General features: G+C 47.7%; 1 protein-coding gene and 1 non-coding gene across 8 annotated transcripts; one reads left to right on the forward strand and one right to left on the reverse strand.

The window, feature by feature from the left end:
- Nucleotides 1-216: 216 nt before the first annotated feature.
- On the reverse strand, nucleotides 217-19,901 carry LOC138999664 (zinc finger protein 724-like). Of its 7 annotated transcripts, none has more exons than XM_070401851.1 (6): nucleotides 19,765-19,832; nucleotides 10,296-10,398; nucleotides 8,729-8,873; nucleotides 6,882-7,008; nucleotides 3,506-3,579; nucleotides 217-1,834 (listed from the first exon to the last, which is right to left on the reverse strand). In XM_070401851.1, exons 3-6 carry the CDS (start codon nucleotides 8,741-8,743, stop codon nucleotides 605-607), a joined length of 1,446 nt encoding a protein of 481 aa, XP_070257952.1. In that variant the 5' UTR covers nucleotides 8,744-8,873; nucleotides 10,296-10,398; nucleotides 19,765-19,832; the 3' UTR covers nucleotides 217-604. The 7 variants fall into 7 exon arrangements, with proteins under 7 accessions (XP_070257952.1, XP_070257950.1, XP_070257955.1 ...); XM_070401849.1 differs by having other exon boundaries at nucleotides 10,174-10,398; XM_070401854.1 differs by lacking the exon at nucleotides 10,296-10,398 and having other exon boundaries at nucleotides 19,765-19,901.
- LOC139000445 (U2 spliceosomal RNA) lies at nucleotides 10,639-10,828 on the forward strand. Its single transcript, XR_011469622.1, has one exon. It is a non-coding gene; the product is annotated as a U2 spliceosomal RNA (small nuclear RNA).
- Nucleotides 19,902-20,568: the final 667 nt, after the last annotated feature.

The raw sequence follows: 20,568 nt of genomic DNA on the forward strand, positions 1-20,568 counted from the left end.
GATACCCCACTGCTAGTTGGCACAGCGAACGTCACAGTGATTTGACAGACGAGTAATTTGAGTTATGAGCTCCGTCACGGAACGAATTAAACTCGTAAATCAAGGCCCCACTGTATGTGCAAGACGTTTATTGGTTGCCTCCCAAACATCCCCTGAGCAGACCAGGAATCCCACTCCCAATCTGGGTCTTTGTGCACTATGAACCAAACCTGCAACTTTTAAAAAAATATATATATGTATTTTATTGATATTTTTACAGAGAAGAAGGGAGAGGGATAGAGAGTTAAAAACATCAATGAGAGAGAAACATTGATCAGCTGCCTCCTGCACACCCACTACTGGGGATGTGCCCACAACCAAGGTACATGCCCCTGACTGGAATAGAACCTGGGGCCTATCAGTCCGCAGGCCAACGCTCTATCCACTGAGCCAAACCAGTTAGGGCAAACCTGCAACTTTTTAAATTTTCATTGATTCAGAGGAAAGGAGAGGGAGAGAGAGACAGAAACATCAATGATGAGAGAGACTAGTTGATCACCCCCAACTGAGGATCATGGCCACAACCTGGGCATGTGCCCTTGGCTGGGATTGAACCCAGGACCCTTCAGTCTGCAGGCCGATATTCTATCCACTGAGCCAAATCGCCTAGGGCACGAGTATGAATTTTCTTATGGCGAGTAAGTTTTCTCGACTCCCTGAAGTCTTTGCCGCATTCATTACATTTAAAAGGCTTCTCTCCAGTATGAATTCTCTGATGGTTTATACATCCCGAGTAATGCCAAAAGGCTTTGCCACATTCATTACATTTATAAGGTTTCTCTCCTGTATGAACTCTCTGATGTTTATTAAAGGTTGAGGACTGACTAAAGGCTTTGCCACATTCATTACATTTATAAGGCTTCTCTCCAGTATGAACTCTCTGATGTTCAGTAAGAGTTGAGGCCTTGCTTAAAACTTTGCCACATTCTCTACATTTATAAGGCCACTCTTCGGTATGAACTCTCTGATGAGAAGTAAGGGATGAAGAGTAGCTAAATGCTTTGTCACATTCTCTACATTTATAAGGCTTATGTCCAGTATGAACTCTCTCATGTCGCTTAAGGCCTGAGGTCTCACTGAATGCTCTCCCACATTCTCTACATTTATGAGGCTTCTCTCCAGTATGAACTCTCTGATGCTTAATAAGGCCTGAGGAGCACCCAAAGGCTTTGCCACATTCTCTACATTTATAAGGCTTCTCTCCAGTGTGAACTCTCTGATGCAGAGTAAGTTGTGGGGATGACCCAAAGGATTTGCCACATTCTATACATTTATAAGGCTTCTCTCCAGTATGAATACGCTGGTGACGATTACGGTGTGAGGAGTGATTAAAGGCTTTGCCACATACTTTACAGTTGTAAGTCTTCTCTCCAGTATGAAATTTCTGATTTAGAGTACAACCTGAAGGCCAATTAGATGTTTTACTAGAACCTTTACATTTATAAGGTTCTTCTCCACTATGGATTTCTTTCAGTTTACTTGGATTAAATATTTGACTGGAGATTCTACCACAGGCATTCCCTTTGTAAGCCTCCTCCCCAGCATGAATACCCTCTTGTTTGGTGTAACTTGAAGATTCTTGAAAAGATTCCTCACATTTACTTTCTTTGAGTATCATCTCCACAATAGGAATAACTTGATGTATATTGTGATTGGACATTTGGTCAAAGAGTTTTTCACTTTCATAATGATCCTCTGCAAGCTCACTTCTCCAATGATTATTATGATATGGCTCTTGCTTAACGGTTTTCCAATATGCGTCCCATTGATAACTTCTGTCTTCAGTATATGTACCCTGGTGATAACGAGAGATAGAAAGGCTTTCAGTGACAGTAATAATTTAATTAAACATGTACACTTGTTTTATAAGAACCATTTTGTGATACTCATTAAACCAAGATGGTTGTGTAAAAAAAGCATCCCCAATCTATAAAAATTATAAACAGCCGAAACCGGTTTGGCTCAGTGGATAGAGCATCGGCCTGCGGACTGAAAGGTCCCAGGTTCGATTCCGGTCAAGGGCATGTACTTGGGTTGCGGGCACATCCCCAGTGGGAGATGTGCAGGAGGCAGCTGGTCGATGTTTCTCTCTCATCGATGTTTCTAACTCTCTATCTCTCTCCCTTCCTCTCTGTAAAAAATCAATAAAATATATTTAAAAAAAAAAAAATTATAAACAAAAAATAAAATGTTTAATTGTTAGAGGAATAAAATGAATCCTTGTTTAAAAGATTGCCAAAATGGCCGAAACCGGTTTGGCTCAGTGGATAGAGCGTCGGCCTGCGGACTGAAGGGTCCCGGGTTCGATTCCGGTCAAGGGCATGTACCTGGGTTGAGGGCACATCCCCAGCAGGAGATGTGCAGGAGGCGGCTGATTGATGTTTCTCTCTCATCGATGTTTCTGATTCTCTATCTCTCTCCCTTCCTCTCTGTAAAAAATCAATAAAAAATATATTTAAAAAAAAAAAAAATTAAAAAAAAAAAAAAAAAAAAAGATTGCCAAAATGCCTGGAAGGCGTGGCTAAGTGTTTGAGTGAAGATGTATTGCCTGAGTTGTGGGCTTGAACCTCAGTGAGGGGTGCGCAGGAGGCAGCCAATCAATGATTCTCAACACTGATGTTCTTCTCATTCTCCCTTCCTCTCTGAAATAAAAAATGTATTTAAAAAAAATAAAAATATATTGTAAAATTGAGCACATTTAAATTGCATAAGTACATTATAAATCTCAAAATTTTAGAAAGGATTGACTGAACAATTAATTCCACCACACACTTTAAACAATTAAATGATTATTCATAACACAGACTGAGTTTCTAGTTTTTTTCAGATTTCCTTTCTAAGGACACACAACAGTAAAAAGTCATTTTCTACCTTCATGTGCAGAAACACACTGATCTGCTAATGTAACTGACTTCAAAGTGGCAGGTTTCTCAAATGCATAATACCCTTGACCTCTTTTGGTAACAATAATTTTATTATTAATAATGATTACAGGTTAGTTCTATTTATATTAATACTAGAGGCCCGGTACACAAAATTTGTGCATTTAGGGGGGGTTCTCTCAGCCTGGCCTGTACCCTCTCCCAGTCCGGAGCCCTCAGGGGATGTCCAACTCCCATGGCAGAGGTGGGAGAGGCTCCTGCCACTGCCACTGCACTCGCCAGCCATGAGCCTGGCTTCTGGCTGAGCGGCACTCCCCATATGGGAGTGTTCTGACCACCAGGGGTCAGCTCCTATGTTGAGTGTCTACCCCTTGGTGGTCAGTGCATGTCATAGTGAGCAGTTGAGCAGCTTTAGCATATCAATAGCATATTTTGCTTTGATTGGTTGAACAGATGCCTAGACAACCAGATACTTAGCATATCAGGCTTTTGTTACATAGGATTCTCTCTTCTCATCAACTTTCTCAAATTCCAAGGCTCTCATTAAGTGTACATTATCAAAGCTACTACCTTTTATATCTTACCAGTATTATTTCAGAGCATACATCTTGTGGTTCGGGCTTTGGCAAAAAGGCCTGTTCATCTTCAGATGACATAGCTGAAAGAAATAAATTTTCAGTTTCGACAATCAGGTGACTATACTTTCAACTTACCAGCAAGTGTTGAGCAAATGACAGTTTTGAGTACTCCAAATGCAAGTGAAGGATTCAAAAAAAGCTCAAGATAGGTACAATGAGGAAAAGTCATATCAAAGTGGGACAAAGAGGTGCTCACTTTTGCCAATGATACCTGCTTAATTAACCTCCCTGGAACACAATGGCAACATTATAAAAACACTCCCACCTCCCAGTTTCTTAGTTGGAGAGAGAGAGAGATGAGGGAAGTGCATGTTCAATGATCTCCCTGTTTTGAAGCATCTTGAAGAACATGTGTCTGTTGTGCATGACACAGAGTGAGAACACAATGGCAGTACACGGTGAGTGCACTGTAGTGGCTGCTACAAAGAAGCAACGAGAAAGTGTTCAAGTACCACAAAGACTGTGGTACTGAAGATGTATATCAAGCCTGAAAAGATACCGTGGGCCTGAGAAAGAAACAGAGAACATTTCTAACTGAGAAATTAAACAGACAACCGAACCAAGAATACAGATCCTGAAAAAAGTGTTGACTGAAATTAGAATTTGTTCCACAGACGGTTATTATTTGTTTCTTCTTACAGAAAACATGTTCAAAAGCCTGCTTGTTTACAATTCCTGAATCTCAACAAAAGATGTCAAGTCATGCAAAGAAACAGAAAGTGTCCCATCAGAAACACAAAATATATGTAATCAAAGTGGCACTACATCAATGAAAATATATTAATTAAATGGAAAAAAAGGAAAATAAGTATCTTAAAAACAAAATGTAGAAAAAAATGACTACTGTATAACATCAGGAAAACGTTATGACCAAAATAAAAATACAATGAGAAAGTATATTTTAAAAAACCACTCCGAAGTGGGAAATTAAAAAACTCAATACCCAAATGAAAAAATACAGTAGAGAAAAGGCAAGTTCCTGGTGCAAAGGTTGCTCTGCAGCATAATTTAGGCCTCAGAGGAGCTGTAGTGGTCGCAATCTACAAGATGGGTTTTCCCGAAGCTGCCAGAACTCATCAAATTGAGTCTGCTCCAACCAGAGCTGCAGTTGAAGGGCTTAAGGCAAATCATGTTTTTAAGGAAATTGAGAAGGAGCTAGAAGAGGCAGAGGAACAGTTGTGACATTTTTGCCTTCAAGGTGAAGGACACATCATAATTAAAATGCAAAGAGCAAAAGACAAAGAGAGAATCTTAAAAGCAGCAAGAGAAAGAAAATCAGTTACCTACAAGGGAATACCCATACGACTGTCAGCTGATTTCTCAACAGAAACTTTGCAAGCCAGAAGAGAGTGGCAAGAAATATTCAAAGTGATGAATACCAAGAACCTACAACCAAGATTACTTTATCCAGCAAAGCTATCCTTCAGAAGTGAAGGTCAGATAAAGAGCTTCACAGATAAGGAAAAGCTAAAGGAGTTCATCACCACCAAACCAGTATTACATGAAATGCTGAAAGGTATCCTTTAAGAAGAGGAACAAGAAGAAAAAGATAAAGATACAAATTATGAACAACAAATACACATCTATCAACAAGTGAATCTAAGAATCAAGTGAATAAATAATCTGATGAACAGAATGAACTGGTGATTATAATAGAATCAGGGACATAGAAAGGGAATGGACTGACTATTCTTGTGGGGGAAAGGGGTGTGGGAGATGCGGGAAGAGACTGGACAAAAATCGTGCACCTATGGATGAGGACAGTGGGTGGGGAGTAAGGGCGGAGGGTGAGGTGGGAACTGGGAGAAGGGGAGTTATGGGGAGAAAAAAGAGGAACCAATGTAATAATCTGAACAATAAAGATTTAATTTAAAATAAATAAATAAATAAAATCTTATATCTCTGCTATAAGACACACAACGTATACCTGGTATGATAATGTCATATCAATAACTTAAATGGGTACACGGGTACAGATGGCAAGTAGCAGAGTTTTTCTATGCAACTGACACACTGAGTTTAAAGTATATTGTTATAACCTTAAAATATATTTTTAAAAATATTTTTTTATTGATTTCATGGAAGAGGGAGAGAGAGAAACATCGATGAGAGAGAATCATTGATTGGCTGCCTCCTGCATGCCCCCCACTGGGAATGCAGCATGCAACCCGGCATGTGCACTTGACTGGAATCAAACCCGGTACCCTTCAGTTTGCAGGCTGACGCTCTATCCATTGAGCAAAACCAGCTAGAGCCTTAAAATATTTTAAGTAGCTCCCATCATCACAAGAAAAAATATAAAATAATAAAATGATCACATTAAGAAGTAACAGAATTGTGTATTGCAAATCACAGTGAATTTGACTAGAATTGAAAAATCCAATGAATTTCTCAAAACACAATATATAAGACCAAGTCACAAAGTTAGCTGTGTCCCTGTACAGAAACAGAAATTAATACAAAATAACAAATTAAGTGTGTAATTAAATAATAGCATAAAGAAAAAGAAAAGAAAATACTGCTGGCGGCCATCCTAATTCTAGGTATATATCGGAAAATATTCACAAAAGATCTGAAAGAGCCATTTACACATTTGTGTCCATTATAATTGTTATTCACAAGAGGCTGCAACAGATGGGAGCAACTCAAATGTCCATGGATAATAGAATGAATGAAGAAAATTTACCATATATGTATAATGGAATGTCTTTCTGCCAATAAGATAAAAATAGAGCCCTAACCAGTTTGGCTCAGTGGATAGAGCGTATGCCTGTGGACTGAAGAGTCCCAGGTTCGATTCCAGTCAAGGGCATGTACCTTGGTTGGGGGCACATCCCCAGTTGGGGTGTGTAGGAGGCGGCTGATAGATGTTGCTCTCTCATCCATGTTTCTGGCTCTCTGTCCCTCTCCCTTCCTCTCTGTAAAAAAATCAATATATTTAAAAAATAAAATAAAATAAAATAAAAATAGATATTGTCACCTGATACCACAAAGAGAAACGTTCATGACAATTTTTAAGTGAAGCACACAAGTCACAAAGAGAAAGATACTACAGGATTTCCCTCAGGTGAGTAATCAAATGTAGTCCACGTTATATAAAAAAAAATGGTAGTTATGGGCCGTACTTTTAAAGCAAATGAGGAAGTAGTGGTTTAATACATAATGAGACATTTCTATAAGATGGAAGTTTTGAGAGATCAGATACACAATACAGACAGTAAGAATCTACCCTAGAAAGCAGAAGGTCCTAGAGATGTTAAAGTAATAAAGGAAACAAAACCCTGCGCGTGGTGTAGGAACTCAGGAAGGAAGTCACCCTTACCCACGGAGACCAGGTTGCTGTAGTTCTCCAACATCACATCCAGGTACAATTTCCTCTGATCTGGGTCCAGGAATTCCCACTCCTCCTGAGAGAAATCTATGGCCACATCCCTGAAGGTCAGCGGTCCCTGAAAGAAAAGACACATTTACTAAGAGGTCACCAGAAGAGTTCACAATAACATGAACACAGTGTTAGAAGAGGTTTGGACCTAGGGGAGTATCCTGAATCATCCAATAAGATAACTTTGGAGAAGCATCGAACAGACTGTCAAAGTACAGCAGGAAGGCTGGGGAGTGATGGGGGCCAGTGGTAAGAGATCAACTGAAGGACTTGAATGCATGCATACAAGCATAGCCAATGGACACAAGACACTGGGGTGGGGGTGGTGGTGGTGGTGGTGGTGGTGAGGGCATGTTCCGGTGGGTAGGGAGGCCGAGGGATGGTCAATGAGGAAAAAAAGGAGACATATGTACTACTATTCGTAATACTTTAAACAATAAAAAATTTTTAAAAATAAAAATAAAAAGATTACTTTGCCCCAGTAACATTCTCTGATGTGACAAATGAGGATGACACAGGCTCACCAATCCATGGTACAGAATTTGCTTTTCAGTAAACAACTTTAAAATTAAAGCATGGACACAGGCATATGGGTTTCTGAGGGCTATGTTTGCATCATTCAGGGTCAGTGGTGTGTATTTCTCAGCTGGAGATGTCATAGTGAGTCAGAAATGTAAGCACTTTGCCGAAACCGGTTTGGCTCAGTGGACAGAGCGTCGGCCTGCGGACTGAAGGGTCCCGGGTTCGATTCTGGTGAAGGGCATGTGCCTTGGTTGTGGGCACATCCCCAGTGGGAGATGTGCAGGAGGCAGCTGATCGATGTTTCTCTCTCATCGATGTTTCTAACTCTCTATCCCTCTCCCCTCCTCTCTGTAAAAAATCAATAAAATATATTTTTTTAAAAAAAGAAAGAAATATAAGCACTTCTTCAAGTGTATGTAACATAAACAATGATTGCACTTTTCTAAAAATACAGATTCTGCTACGTGTTCTGAGATGGGGCCTATGTTTCACATGTGTAAGAAGCTCACTTTTTACTTGTGATATCAATGTTACCACATCACATGCCATATGTCTGAATACACAGAAAATGAAAACACAGGAAAAAATTCACAAATAACTTTGAACTCAAGGGGTTTGTTAATGTAACTTGCAGTTCTCATGGAATAAGAGCCACAATCCTATTTGAAACTTTACTATGAATAATCTTAGAACAAGATTATTCTGCCTGGTCCGGAGGGTGTGCCTCAGTGGTTGACCATTGAGCTATTAACCAAGAGGTCATTAATCACAGCACATGCCCAGGTTGCAGGATAGATCCTAGTGTGGGACGTGCAGAATGCAGCAAATCAGATTCTCTCTCATCACTGATGTTACTACCTCTCTCTCTTTTGCTCTTCCTTTTGCAATCAGTAAAAATATACATCAAGAAGGAGAGAGGAAGCCCGAACCGGTTTGGCTCAGTGGGTAGAGTGTCCTGCAGACTGAAGAGTCCCAGGTTGGATCCTGGTCAAGGGCATCTACTTTGGTTTCGGGCGCATCCCCAGTGGGGGGTGTGCAGGAGGCAGCTGATCCATGTTTCTAACTCTCTATCCCTCTCCCTTCCTCTCTGTTAAAAAGTCTATAAAATATTTTTTTTTTTTAAGGAGAGAGGGAAATATAAAACTGCTAACATTGACTATCATAAGAAATAAGGAAAGTTAAACAACCTGGCAAGGCAAAATATCAGAAGTAGAGAAATATATTCGAAGATGTTAGAGGAAAGCAAGCATAGCCTCATCTTTTACCTGACAAGCAGCCATTTGGGTCCTGGTTACTGATGCTGGTCCTGGATGTTTTCTCAAGTGACAACTGAGGAACCACAGAATGTGCCTTCAAAGGCGTCCACACAGCCTGTTAAACAGCTCACCTCACACCCACAGTCAGAAGGACCTGGAAATGAGAAAAAGGCCACCCCATCCTACGTTTGTAACAGGAGAGAGTCAGGAACAATGAGATACTAATGTGAGGTGTTTTATTCTATCTTCATATGTCTGTCCTTCCAAAGACTTCTACAAACTCCTACATCAATGAGAGCATGTGCTGATTTCCTAAAACACCAAACCAACAGAGCACTGCTTACCTACCCTGAAAAAAGCCTGCAGAGGCCCAAGCTATGCCATCTTTCTCCAGTTCACTCCTGAGGCCTGTAAGACTCCCTTAGAGCTGATTTCAGTAGCCCTGGGTAACAGACGTAAGTCCCAGCACACCTGAGACCTCTGGGTAGTGTGATGGTGTCACAGCACACCTACTCGGAGTCCCTATATTCTTCTGAATTCTGCTTGACCACACCATGTGTCAGAGTAGGATCCATTTCTCCGGGAGTACTTACTGCTAAATCCTGCTCATAGTGCTAATTGTGAGAGCAAATTCCTCCTTGAACCCTGCTCGCTGAACTAACTGCTGGGAACTTACAGGTAGTCTAAGTTCCTCCTTTACCCTCAGCTCGAGTACACCAACTGTGGGGTTTGAGCTCCTCTGCCAGGGGCTGGAACTTCTTGAATACCAAATAGTAGAAAAAGCCATGAGAAGTTGTGGGTATATATGAGTCTTTATTATAGAAGCTAGTGGCCCTATAGGCACTGCTAACCATGAGCCATCAGACAAAACAGCTCTTTATAACAGTCCTATACAGGCAGCCGCACACCAGCTGATAAACAAATACATCTTTCCCAAAAAGTAGCAGTAGCCTCTGTACCCACAGCCTTGAGCAGCAGCAGTATCCTCTGTGCCTACAGCTATCATCTGAGCAGCCACATGCTGCCTCTGTACTCACAGCCTCACATAGTAGCGGCACCTGAGCTCCCTGCATCTTCCCAGCCTCTTTAGCATGCAGGCTTCACAAGGTAGCTATATCTGAGCTCTCCATAAGCTCTTAGCCTAACATCATAGCAGTAGCAGCTCGCAGCTTCATCTGAGGTCTCTAGCCTCACTAATATACTTTAATAATTAGACATAAGAGGCTTCCTGCTAACAGTGACATCAATCCTTTGGGTTATAGAAGGACACAGTGTAGATTGCAGTGGCCTTGTATCTCTGTATAGTCTTTGATCAACCTGATTAAGATTCCCATGCTCAGAGTGTCCTTGGCTGTCTGGCATATTACAGATGAGTCCTTCACACTCTAATTACCCTTGACTATCTGGTATCTCTGACATGGTTCCCACAGATGGCTGGAAGCAAGAAGTTTTACCAGTGCAGGTTTCCTAGGTAGATTTCCTTCCTCTTTTTCCAGGAAATTACAAATAGTAGATCTTCATACTAAAGTCTTTGGGAAACGTTAGATATTCAAATATGCTGATCAAGTGAATTCACCATGAATAGATGGGCTCTGTGGGAACCAAGTTTCAGGTCAATCCAGTCCATTCTTCAATATTTTCTGAGGATGGACAACAGGTACTTGAGGGGAATGGCTCTTCTGTGACTCATAGACACAAATTCAACAAATCACATAAAGGAAAAGAATCGACTACTGAACATTAGACCAACTCACATAACTAGACTCTGACTGTTAAGATCATTGACATCCTTACCAGTGCACGCTGAGATAGCCTCATATTATTGACTAAGTGTCAATGAATGCATTGAGGGATGATAAACAGTGGAAGTGAAACAGGTCTCAGAATCTGAACTACACACAATACTTAAAACCAAAAACATCGCTGCTGGGCCTTTTGTCTAAGATCAAGTGTAGTATCTGTTCTTATTAGTTTAATATGTGATACGACCTCTATCCAAGGACATATATTAAATGTATTTTTAGAGCAGGGAGATGGAACAGGATTTTGCTCCGCCCAATCCATGCACCAAGCGGGTATTGAAGTATCTCTGGGAACAGTGCAAGAAAACAAACAAACAAAAACAATTAGGGTGGTTGTTTTTTTAATGTGATGATTTCTACATTTAAAGTTTTAAAAATGTGGAGACTACCTCATATAAGCAAAGAATGATAATAGCTGCTTGTGAGATGTCACCAATGCTTATTTCAGAAGTTAACGACTATTTACGTGAATGAAATGTCAGAGAAAATCAAAGCCATGGCAGACAAAAAAAGATTGATCCTTCTAATGTCTACATACTAGAGGCCCGATGCACAAAAATTTGTGCACTCGGTGGGGAGGAGGGGTCCCTCAGCCTGGCCGGGGCCCATTTGCAGTCCAGGACCCCCTTGGGTGATGTCCACCTGTCGACTTAGGCCCACTCCCCGGGAGATCAGGCCTAAGCTTGCAGTCAGACATTCTTCTGGCAGCCAGGGAGATCTCGGGGGATGTCTGACTAAAGGCTTAGGCCACGAAGGGATCGAGTCTAAACCGTTAGTTGGACATTCTTAGTGCTGCCAAGAAGGTGGGAGAGGCTCCTGCCACCACGTCTGCACTGGCCAGCCATAAGCCAGCTTTTGGGTGAGTGGCACTTCCCATATGAAAGTGCACTGACCACCAGGGGGCAGCTCCTGCACTGAGCGTCTGCCCCCTGGCGGCCAGTGCGCATCATAGCAACTGGTCATTCTACCATTCAGTCAATTTGCATATTAGCCTTTTATTATTATTACTAGAGGCCCGGTGCATGAAATTCGTGCACTGAGGGGTGGGGGTTCCCTCAGCCCAGCCTGCCCCTCTCACAGTCTGGGAGCCCTTAGTGGATGTCCTACTGATGGCCACAGTCTGGCAGCAGAGGCTCGGAGCAGGTGTCCCGTGTGTGTGTGTGTGTGTGCGTGTGTGTGTGTGTGTATGTCCCCACTGGGGGTCTGCCCCCAGCCACATTAGAGGCTCAGAGCAGGCACTGTGTGTGTGTGTGTGTGTGTGTGTGTGTGTGTGTGTGTGTCTGCTGAGGGCCTGCCCCCAGCCACACCATGGAGGCTTGGAGCAGGAGCCCCTCTGTGTTGATCTCTCAGGCTCCTGGCCTCCACTGCATGTTGTACTCTCCCTTGGGCTATGGCCAGGATGGGGTTGCTGCTTGCAAGCTGGGCTTTCCTGCTCCAGGATCGCCATGGAGACGGGGCAGCAGGCCCAGCTGGGGGCTGCCCACAGGCTGGACTTTACCACTTCCAGGTCTCCATGGCAACCGGAGAGCAGGCCCAGTTTAGAGCTGCCTGCAGGTTGGACTTGGCTCTCCTGCTCCTGGATCCCCATGGCGACCGGGGAGCAGGCCCAGCTTGGGGCTGCCCACAGGCCGGGCTTTCCTGCTCCTGGATCAGGCCCAGCTTGGGGCTGCCCGCAGGCCGGGCTTTCCAGCTCCCTGATCAGGCCCAGCTGGGGGCTGCTCTCAGGCCAGGCTTGCTTTCCTGCTCCCAGATCACCATGGCAACTGGGGAGCAGGCAAAGTTTGGTGCTGCCTGCAGGCCAGGCTTGCTTTCCTGCTCCCGGATCCTCATGGCGACCAGGGAGAAGGCGCAGCTGGGGGCTGCCTACAGGCCACACTTTTCTACTTACCGATGGCCAGATCACCACAGCAACCCAGGGCCCAGCGGCACTTTCCTGCTCTCTAATAGTCATAGGGTCCCGGCTGGGACGGGGCTTATGCCCTGCTGCCCAGAGCTGCACATGCGGTCCGGATGGCAGCTCACGTTATCCCGCCCTGCCTGTAGTAAAGTATAGAGGCCTCGTGCATGGGTGGGAGCCAGCTGGTTTGCCCTGAAGGGTGTCCCGGATCAGGGTGGGGGTCCCCACTGGGGTACCTGGCCAGTCTGGGTGAGGGGCTGAGGGCTGTTTTCAGGCTGTTGGGCAACTGAAGCTCCCAGCCGCTCCTTTTTTTTTCTTTTATTCTGGGATTTATTTACTTTCTATGGCTGTCACTGGAGCTAAGAGCCGACTTTAGCTCTGAGGCCGGCTCCAGCTTGAGGCCTCGGCTGCTGAAAGCAGATATCTGGGCTTTGTTTAGGTTCTATAATTGAAATACTGTTGCCATCACTGCCGCTCTAAGCTCTGAGCCCACTACCGGCTGAAAGCAGCTATCTGGAGCTTGTTTAGGTTCTATAATTGCAACTTTGTTGCATCCGGAACTGAGAGCTGGGCTGCCGCAGGCCGGGAACCTTGGCTTCCTCCGTCACTGCAGCAAGCAAGCCTCCTGTTCGCTTCAGGTGCCTGGCGGCCGGCAGCCATCTTGGTTGGCAGTTAATTTGCATATCTGCTTATTAGCCAATGGGGAGCGTTCGGGGTTATGGTCAATTTGCATGTTTCTCTTTTATTAGATAGGATATAGGATTCCCTATTTCCCCCCTTTTGGCCTTCTATCCAGCTCTTGCCCCCCACTTCTCTCTGACCATCACCATACTGTTCTCTGTGTCCATGGGTTGTGCATATATTTTCTTTGGCTAATCCCTTTAAATTCACTTCTTTAAATTTTAATTTTCAGGTAAGTGCTTATAACTGCACTATTACATATTTTCTATTATATCATTTAGAATTAAGATATTTTTAAATTGCCAAACCGGTTGGGCTCAGTGGATAGAGCGTCAGCCTGCGGACTGAAGGGTCCCAGGTTCAATTCTGGTCAAGGGCATGTACCTTGGTTGCGGGCACATCCCCAGTAGGGGCTGTGCAGGGGCAGCTGATCAATCTCTCTCATCGACGTTTCTGACTCTCTATCCCTCTCCCTTCTTCTCTGGAAAAAAACAATAAAATATATTTTAAAAAAAAGATACTTTTTAATTGAACACTTGTAAATTTTAGCACAATTTAATAAATTATGCTAGAAGCAATTAGTAGATTTTTCATGTAATTCAGATACATTTCAATTAACATTTTATTAATTTTTAATTTTTTAATATTTTAATTTAAAATAATCTCATACATGTAAAAAAAAACTATAAAATACTACAGCATATATTTTATGCCCTTCACCCAATTTCTTAGGTGTTAATAATTTAAACATAACCATTATACAACTAACAAAATTTGGAATATATTTTTCTTATAATCTCTTTAATGTTACTTAATCCATTTACTTTGTTTTTGTTAATCTTCACCCAAGGATGTTTTTCCATTGAATTTTAGAGAGAGTGAAGGGAAAGGGAGAGACACATTGATTGTTTGCCCCCTGCACATGCTCTGATAGGGACTGGGGAACAAGCCAGCAGCTGAGGTACATGCCCTTGACTGGAATCGAACCTGGAACCCTTCAGTCCATGGGCTAATGCTCTATCCCCTGAGCAAAACAGGCTGCAGCTTAATTCATTTACTTTTAATCTATATGTGTCTTCATATTTAAAGTGGGTTTTGTTTTTGATTCACCCTCATAATGTCTTTTAATTGGTGCATTTATGCCACTGACTTTCAGAGTGCTTACTGATATAGTTACTGTCATATCAGGTGGCTTCTGGGGTTTCCGGGGCTGGCCCGTGGCCTGGGATTGGATCCAATCACGGGCAGCAGGCAGGGGGCTTCTGGGGTCGCACACAGAGGCCTGGATGGCGGCTCGTGCTGTCCCACCATGCCTACAGTATGCAAATTAGCTGCCATCTTTGTTGGCGGTTAATTTGCATATAGCCCCGATTAGCCAATGGGAGGCATAGCGAAGGTATGGTCAATTACCACGTTTGTCTATTATTAGATAGGATATCTATATCTATCTATCTACACTAACAAAAGAGAAACATGTAAATTGGTGCCACTCTGCTACAGCAACAAGCCACACCCACCAGCCAATCAGGAGCAAGTATGCAAATTAACCCAACCAAGATGGCAGCGGCCATGGCACTGGAGCAAGCAGGAGGCTTGAGTTTCCACTGGCAATAAAGGAAGCCAAGCTTCCCACCCACCCTGGCCTCCGCTCAAGGCTAAAAAGTTTCAATTATAGAATATAAATAAATCCCAGATACCTGCTTCCCTCCACTCAAGGAGGCACTGTAAAAAGAAAAAAAGGAGGGGCTGGGAGCTTGGGTTGCCAGAGGCTGTGGCCAGCCTGCAAACAGCCATCAGCCCCTCACCCAGGCTGGCCAGGCACCCCAAAGGGACCCCCGACCCTGAAGGGGGTGTGGCCAGCCTGAAAACAGCCCTCAGCCCCTCACCCAGACTGGCCAGGCACCCCAGTGGGAACCCCCACCCTAAAGGGGGTGTGGGCAGCCTAAAAACAGCCATCAGCCCGTCATCCAGGCTGGCCAGGAACCCAAGTGGGACCCCCACCCTGATCCAGGACACCCTTCAGGGCAAACCAGCCGGCCCCCACCCGTGCACCAGGCCTCTATCCTATACTACAGGCAGGGCGGGACAGCACGAGTGGCCATCTGGGCCCCATGTGTAGCCCTGGGCAGCGGGGCATAAGCCCTGCCCCCACCCGGGACCCGTATGTGCCACCTGAGCCCCCAGCCGGGACCCCGTGTCGCCTAAGCCCCGCACTGCTAAGACCCGCCCCCAGCCGGGACCCTATGACTATTGGAGAGCAGGAAAGTGCCGCTGGGCCCTGGGTTGCTGTGGTGATCCGGCCATCGGTAAGTAGAAAAGTGCAGCCTGTAGGCAGCCCCCAGCTGCTCCTGATCAGGGAGCAGGAAAGCCCAGCCTGCGGGCAGCCCCAAGCTGCACCTGATCCGGGAGCAGGAAAGCCCGGCCTGAGGGCAGCCCCAAGCTGGGCCTGATCCAGGAGCAGGAAAGCCCGGCCTATGGGCAGCTCCAAGCTGGGCCTGCTCCCCGGTTGCCATGGAGACCTGGAAGTGGTAAAGCCCGGCCTGTGGGCAGCCCCCAGCTGGGCCTGCTGCCCCGTCGCCATGGCGATCCTGGAGCAGGAAAGCCCAGCTTGCAAGCAGCACCCTCATCCTGGCCAAAGCTCAAGGGAGAGTACAACATGCAGTGGAGGCCAGGAGCCTGAGAGATCAACACAGAGGAGCTCCTGCTCCAAGCCTCCATGGTGTGGCTGGGGGCAGGCCCCCAGCAGAGAGAGAGAGAGAGAGAGAGAGAGAGAGAGACACACACACACACACACACACACACACACACACGGCAACTGCTTCAAGCCTACGTGGCATGGCTGGGGGCAGGCCCCAGCAGACACGCAGACACATACACACACACGGGACGCCTACTCCGAGCCTCTGCTGCCAGACTGTGGCCATCAGTAGACATCCACTGTGGGCTCCCGGACTGTGAGAGGGGCAGGCTAGGCTGAGGGAACCCCCACCCCCCAGTGCACGAATTTCGTGCACCGGGCCTCCAGTCTATACTAATAAAAGGGTAATATGCTAATTAGACTAGGAGACCTTGCAGGAGACCTTGCGGACATTCTTCTGGACAAAGCATGGTGGCTGGGCCAAGGTAGAGGCGGTTAGAGGCCAAGGGGGAAGGGGCCATTGGGGATAAGCAGACCAGCATGGGGGCTAGTTGGGGGCAAGCAGGCTGTCAGTGGGGGTCAGTTGGAGGAGATCAGGACAGCGGGGAGGGGCAGTAAGTTTGGAGTGAGCAGGCCAGCAGGGGGGCTGTTGGGGATGAGCAAGCCAGTGGGGAGGGAAGGTGGGGGCAAGGAGGCCAGCACGGGGGGCAGTTGGGGTGAGCAGGCTGACAGGAAAGGCAGTTGGGGGCGAGCACACTGGCACGGGGGCAGTTGGGGGTAATCAGGCTGGCGGGGGGAGGCATCTGGGGGCAAGCAGGCCGGCGGTGGGGGGCAGCTGGGGGTGAGCAGGCCGGCAGGCAGAGTGGTTAGGGGCAATCAGGCAGATAGGCAGGCAGGTGAGCAGTTAGGAGCCAGCAGTCCCGGATTGCGAGAGGGATGTCCAACTGTCGGATTAGGCCTGATCCCTGTAAGCCAGCGGGACATCCTTCGAGGGGTCGCAGATTCGAGAGGGTGCAGGCCGGGCTGAGAACACACGCACCCCTGTGCAGAATTTCATGCACCAGGCCACTAGTGTGTGTGTGTGTATCTACACTAATAAAAGGCAAACATGCAAATTGACTGAACATTTGCTACGCCTTAAGCCACACCCACCAGCCAATCAGAGTGACTATATGCAAATTAACTCAACCAAGATGGCGGCCGGCAGCCACGGAACGAGCAGGAGGCTTGGTTGCTCCAGTGATGGAGGAAGCCAAGCTTTCCCGCCTGCCAGAGCCTGGCTCTGAGCTCCACTCAAAGCAACAAAGTTTCAATTATAGAAGGTAAATAAATGCCAGAATAAAAAAAAAAAAGAAAGGAAAAAGGAGAGGCTGTGAGTTTCCGTCACCGGGGGAAGTGGGGGGTGGGGTTAGGGGCTTGGCCAGCGTGAAAATGGCCCTCAGCCCTTCACCCAGACTGGCCAGGCACCCCAGTGGGGATCCCCACCCTGAAGGGGGTGAGGCCAGCTTGAAAACAGCAATCAGCCCCTCACCCAGGCTGGCCAAACCTCCATGGGGTGAGAGTCCCCACCGGGGAGGGCTTGACCAGCCTGCAAACAGCCACCAGCCCTCACTCAGGCTGGCCAGGCACCCCAGTGGGGACCCCTGTGACCAGCCTGCAAACACCCATCAGCCCCTCACCCAGGATGGCCAGGCACCCCAGTGGGATGCCCACCCATATCAGGGACACCCTTCAGGGCAAACCAGCCAGCCCCCACCCGTGCACCATGCCTCTACCCTATATAATAAAAGGGTAATATGCAAACTGACCCTAACAGCAGAATGACTGGGAATGAATGGTCACTATGACACAAACTGACCACCAGGGGGCAGATGTTCAATGCAGGAGCTGCCCCCTGGTGGTCAGTGTGCTCCCACAGGGGGAGCTCTGCTCGGCCACAAGCCAGGCTGACAGCTGCCAGTACAGGGGTGGTGGTGGGAGCCTCTCCCGCCTCCTCAGCAGCGCTAAGGATGCCCGACTGCAGCTTAGGCCTGCTCCCCGCTGGCAAGTGGACATCCCCAGAGGGCCGCCGGAGGGATGTCTGACTGCCAGCTTGGGCCCAATCCCCCAGGAAGCCAGCCTAAGCCAGCAGGTGGACATCCTCTGATGGGTCCCAGAATGCAAGAGGGCATAGGCTGGGCTGAGGGACCCCCGAATGCACACATTTTTGTAAACCAGATATATATATACACACACAAACACACACACACACACACACACACACACACATTGTGCCCAGATTATTATGACCACCCCATCAGTACAATGAAGTGAATTAGTTATGCAAATAATAATAATAAAACATTAAGAGAATTTGCTTAGGAAGTATTCAATAATCAGTATTTTTGGTACCGTCAATGAAGTACTGATGGGGTGGTCATAATAATCTGGTCACTCAGTGTATATAAAATAGAGAAATATGCTAATTAACTGGGATCCCTAACAGGTCCACAGGACAGGAAGAGGTTGCGGAGCACAGCATCGGGGGCAGGGAGGCAGGGGACTCCCCACACCTGAGCTGGGGGAGGGCCTGATCAGCTGCAGCATGGATGCTTGAATGGCCAGAGAGGGAGTGGCCAGCAGCAAGGCTGGACTCCTGGTTTCTTAATAAAAAGCATCCTGTGGGGGCAGACTCAGTCATTTCTTGTCACAAGTCAACTCCTCTTTCCATCCCAGGAAATGACAGGGGGCCCATCAGGAACAGTCTCTCCCTCTGTGTGAATAAGGGTTTCAAATGGAATGAAATAAATATACAATTGGCAAACCTTATAAAGTGGAAATTTATAATTCTCAGTCAAATCTGTTTAAATAATTCAGTTGTTAACTTAACCATATAAACACTCAAGCAGATATATCACAACTTAATCACCCACATCCCATCAGCTCCCATCTCATTGAAATTAGGGTTTCCCTCCTTCCCATTACTATGTATTTCTGTCTATGGATCTGTCTCTGTCTCACTGTTCCCTTCTTCCCCACTGCGGTCCTTTCCTATATTTCACTTCCCTGTCCCTCGATCATTCCCTTTTCTCTCTGTCTGCCCTACACCTGGACCATGAAACTCCTGAAACCTCCTTCCCTTCAGGGGCTCTTTCTCCTGGTCTCTGAGGCTCCATCTCCACACACGTCTGCGTCTTCCCCTCCCCACGCCCGCGGCCCCTCTGCTGCCTGTTCCCGTCTGTCCCGCTCCCACAGCTGCTGACTCAGGGCTGCTCCCTCTGCTCCCTCATCCCTGGGCCCCCCTTTCTGGCCCTGCACTCGCTCCCCAACTCTTCCCTGAACCAGTGTCTCTGTCTCAAGTGCCTCCTCCTGTGCGGCCCCCACTTCTGCTCCCCAGGACCCGCTCCCTCTCAACCCCCCTTCCTCTCTCTGGGCTCCCCCTCCTCCCTGTGTCTCCACTTCCTTCCTCCTCAGGCCACTTTCCCGAGTGACCCCCTCACTCCTACGGTCGCTGTCCAGTCCCCCCCACACCGCCTATGGGCCCCTCTCTGTGGACCCCTCGCTGCCCTGTCTCCCGCCCACGTGTCTGTCTCTCACTCCCTCTCCTGACCCCCCCGAGCCTGGGTCCCCGCCCCCCGCAGTCACCGCGCCCACAAAGCCCCTCCCTGCGGGCAGATCGCCTCTTCAGGGGACACCGAAGTCCTTCCCCCTGAGCCCCCCCATGGACACTGTGCTCCCCGGGCAGGCAGACCCCTTATTAAATGGGGGTGGCCCTAGGAGGGGGGTGCAGACCCCCAGGCCGAGAGCCATCCGGGCTCTTGGGGCGGGAAGCGCCGGGCGGGGAGGGGCGCAAAGGGCGGGAACCCCCTGACCCAGACTCTCTGCCCCGCGGGGAGCACCGGCGGCCCCGGGAACGGTTTTCAGCGGGAAAACCGCGCGGCAGGCGGTGGCCACAGCCACAGGCGGAGAGACCCCGGGCCGGGGCCTCCGTTTCCTCCCAAAGGAACGTGGCGCCCGCACCGCGCAGCCTCCCGGGACGCGGACTCACCGCTGAGAGAGGCTCCGGGGCGGGGACCCCAACACGGACTTCAGCGCCGGCAGCGCCCTCAGCCTTCCCTGCGGGGAGGGGGGCGGGGAGCGTCAGCTTTAAAGACAAACACCCTCCTCAGGGAGAAGCCGCCATCTTGCCCTCCACAGCCGGTTCCGGGTCTGCAAGGAACTGCGCATGCGCCTCCCTGCGGGGTGGGCGGGGCCAGAGCCTGAGCTGAGCGGCTCCGCGATGGGGGCGGGGCCGAGCCCGGCGGCCAGGCCTGTGCAGGGACAGAGGGAGGGAGGGCGGGGCAGGAGCGAGGGGGCAGCCCCGGGTCCCCGCACCTCCTCCCACAGGGACAGCCCTTCCTGGGGGAGTTTCCCACGTCATTGTCAGGGTTTTGGCTGGTGACGCGGCTGCGAAAGGGAGAGAAGAGACAGGAGCAGAGAGAGGGTGTTTATTTTACTTCTTTAAAGGGAGGAAAGGGCCAGGTGCCCTCTGATGGCACAAGGCACCCCAGATAGAGGGGCTGTTCCTTTATTAGGGTGCTAGCGAGTGAATGGCACCTGTGGCAAAAGCATAAAGAGGGAGGAGGAACCTGGAATTCACACAGAAGTTTCCCAGCTCCCAGAGGCTGTGCTTAGAGCTATGGCTGCTCTGCCCTTCAGCTGCAGGTGTCCCAGGGAGGGGTCTTTCCCAGGATCTTCACAAGCCGGGAGCACATTCTTACAGTGAAGTTACAGGGAATTCAGAAGGCGGGCAGATTGGGTTTGAAACCAGAAACTTTCTGCCTGCGATTTGCCTGGATCCTTAAACCCTCAG

This window comes from Myotis yumanensis, unplaced genomic scaffold, assembly GCF_028538775.1.
Source record: "Myotis yumanensis isolate MYYU_CA2020_CCGP unplaced genomic scaffold, mMyoYum1.0.hap1 SCAF_23, whole genome shotgun sequence".
Taxonomy (NCBI): domain Eukaryota; kingdom Metazoa; phylum Chordata; class Mammalia; order Chiroptera; family Vespertilionidae; genus Myotis; species Myotis yumanensis.

What these genes read in the sequence shown, in the direction of transcription:
- LOC138999664 (XM_070401854.1), bottom strand. An exon ending in CAGCAACCTGGTCTCCGTGG is followed by an intron (nt 3,580 to 6,881) that starts GTAAGGGTGACT and finishes TATTTCTTTCAG; the next exon opens with CTATGTCATCTGAAGATGAA. An exon ending in TATGCTCTGAAATAATACTG is followed by an intron (nt 1,835 to 3,505) that starts GTAAGATATAAA and finishes CGTTATCACCAG; the next exon opens with GGTACATATACTGAAGACAG.